General features: G+C 38.6%; 1 protein-coding gene across 1 annotated transcript; it reads left to right on the forward strand.

The window, feature by feature from the left end:
• Window positions 1–840: 840 nt before the first annotated feature.
• Window positions 841–1,603, forward strand: LOC140787168 (F-box protein SNE-like). The gene has a single exon (XM_073135952.1). The coding sequence runs from the start codon at window positions 992–994 to the stop codon at window positions 1,472–1,474; it is 483 nt and encodes a 160-aa protein (XP_072992053.1). The 5' UTR covers window positions 841–991; the 3' UTR covers window positions 1,475–1,603.
• Window positions 1,604–1,967: the final 364 nt, after the last annotated feature.

Raw genomic sequence — 1,967 nt, forward strand, 5'->3', positions numbered from 1 at the left:
GTAAATTATTTTCACAAAAATTAGTTTATAGTTGTGCTCTCCTAGAGAGATTTCTAGTAATTTAGGACAACTTCTTTCTCAAAATAATAAATTACTTTTACAAAAAGAAACTTTTATTTAAGACATATTATACTAATCTTTCAGATTCGCACTAATGATCAAGAAATATCCATAGAACATTATCAAATGAAGATAGGGCTAATACCTATTCAGTCATTTTTTTCGAGGAATTACCTATTCATTGCAATTTGCTTCCTAATTTATTTATAACATTAAAATCTATATCTTCATAGAAAGAAGTAGAGTGTTGCACTTTAAATAGTATAGAAGGTAAATTGTTCACTTGAATTCGGGTGCAGAAATTTTCGTTACACAATAACTAATAAAAGAAGAAAAATTTGTCAAAAATATTTTATATTTGCTTTTATTATTATCCACACTCTACCTACCTTTCAAATAATATCTCAAAAACACAGGAAGTCAACTTAAACCTAATAACAGCAGCAGATGGAATGAAAAATGTTGCATTACTTTTGAAGCTATAAAAACCTTAAAAAATAACTAAGGTTATTTCAAAATTTTAAAAACCTTTTACTTTTACAATTTAATTTTAAAATTTTACACAAAATAACTAAGATTATTTTATATCTATAGTTAGTTGAGATCAGGATTTTTTGAGGCATTGAAAGAAAAATATTAATTTGAATGATAAACAAAACTTAGGTGCTTTTGATAAATTTTTCAAAAGAAAGAGGGATAAATATTACGTCCAATCTTTTACGCATCTCCATGTTGTCTCTTTGGCCCTTCTCTCTTGGTCCCATCTCTTCAGCCCCAATATACTCTTCTTATATTAATTTCACTCCTTACAACAACCAACCCACTTCCATTTATTCCTCTTTCCCACTGCTTTCTTCCACCCGAAAATCTTAAAGAAAGAAAGGAAGAAGAAGAAGAAGAAGAAGAACCATTCAAAGCTAAAGTAAGCATCATGGGAACATCCTTTGCCGCCGAGGAGGAACACGATAAGCCGCACGGGTACAACATAAGCGACAACGTGGACATCCTAGCCGAGATAATGAGCCGGCTCGACGGCCGCTCCCTCGGGGTGGCGGCGTGCGTGTGCCGGGTCTGGTACGCCGTCTGCAACAGGGACAGCGTCTGGGAGGCGCTCTGCGACCGCCACGTGTCCGGGGGAGATGCAGGGCCAGGGACGAGGTCGGTGGTTAGGGCCCTCGGGGGCTACCGCCGGCTCTACCGCCTCTGCGTCGGGCCGGTGCTGGATCGGCTCACGGGTTCGACCGGGCCTGATCGCTGGACCGGAGCGAGAGCGGACTCCGTGGAGGTGAGGGGAAACGTGTCGCTCTCTCTCTCGCTGTCGCTCTTCTCAATCGATTGCTACGAGCGGCTTAGCGGAGGGAGTCTGCGGCCGGCGTCGTTGCTTTTCCTCTCCAAGCCGGTTGACGTGTCGTGAGCTCGGCCGTTGTTCTTCGGTTCGCCGTCGATTTCGTAGTGGAGCCGAGCCCACTTCATTTATTTTCTTTCTTTTTGCTTTTAGCATTCATTATTATGTTATTAGGAGTAGTATCACTCGTAAGAGGAAATGGGAAAAAAAAAATTTAGTTAACTGTTTTATTTATTTATTTATTTATTATTATTATTATTATTATTATTGTTTGCATATCACAGCCTACGTTTTCTTAGTTATAATGCAGAGAATAAACCTTCATGTTTCGACCCGATGGAAGTTGGGAAGAGGTGGAGAGATAATGTGATAAGAAGAGCTGAGATACTACCATGCACCTCTCACTCCCTACGTAAAATTACATGAGACTAGCAGTTGTCTCTGGCAATATACACAATTTTGAGATGCTTCTCTTTTTAACTCTCTAGTTAATTAAAGATAATATTTTTTGATCGGACATAAAAACTTATATGACTCCAAAGAGTTTTAGATGGGTTTAAAT

This window comes from Typha latifolia, chromosome 4 (genome assembly GCF_019914945.1).
Source record: "Typha latifolia isolate L0001 chromosome 4, TyphaL0001v2, whole genome shotgun sequence".
Classification (NCBI taxonomy): domain Eukaryota; kingdom Viridiplantae; phylum Streptophyta; class Magnoliopsida; order Poales; family Typhaceae; genus Typha; species Typha latifolia.

Coding starts and splice junctions, on each gene's coding strand:
- LOC140787168 (XM_073135952.1), top strand. CDS start 992: ATGGGAACATCCTTTGCCGCCGAGGAGGAACACGATAAGCCGCACGGG.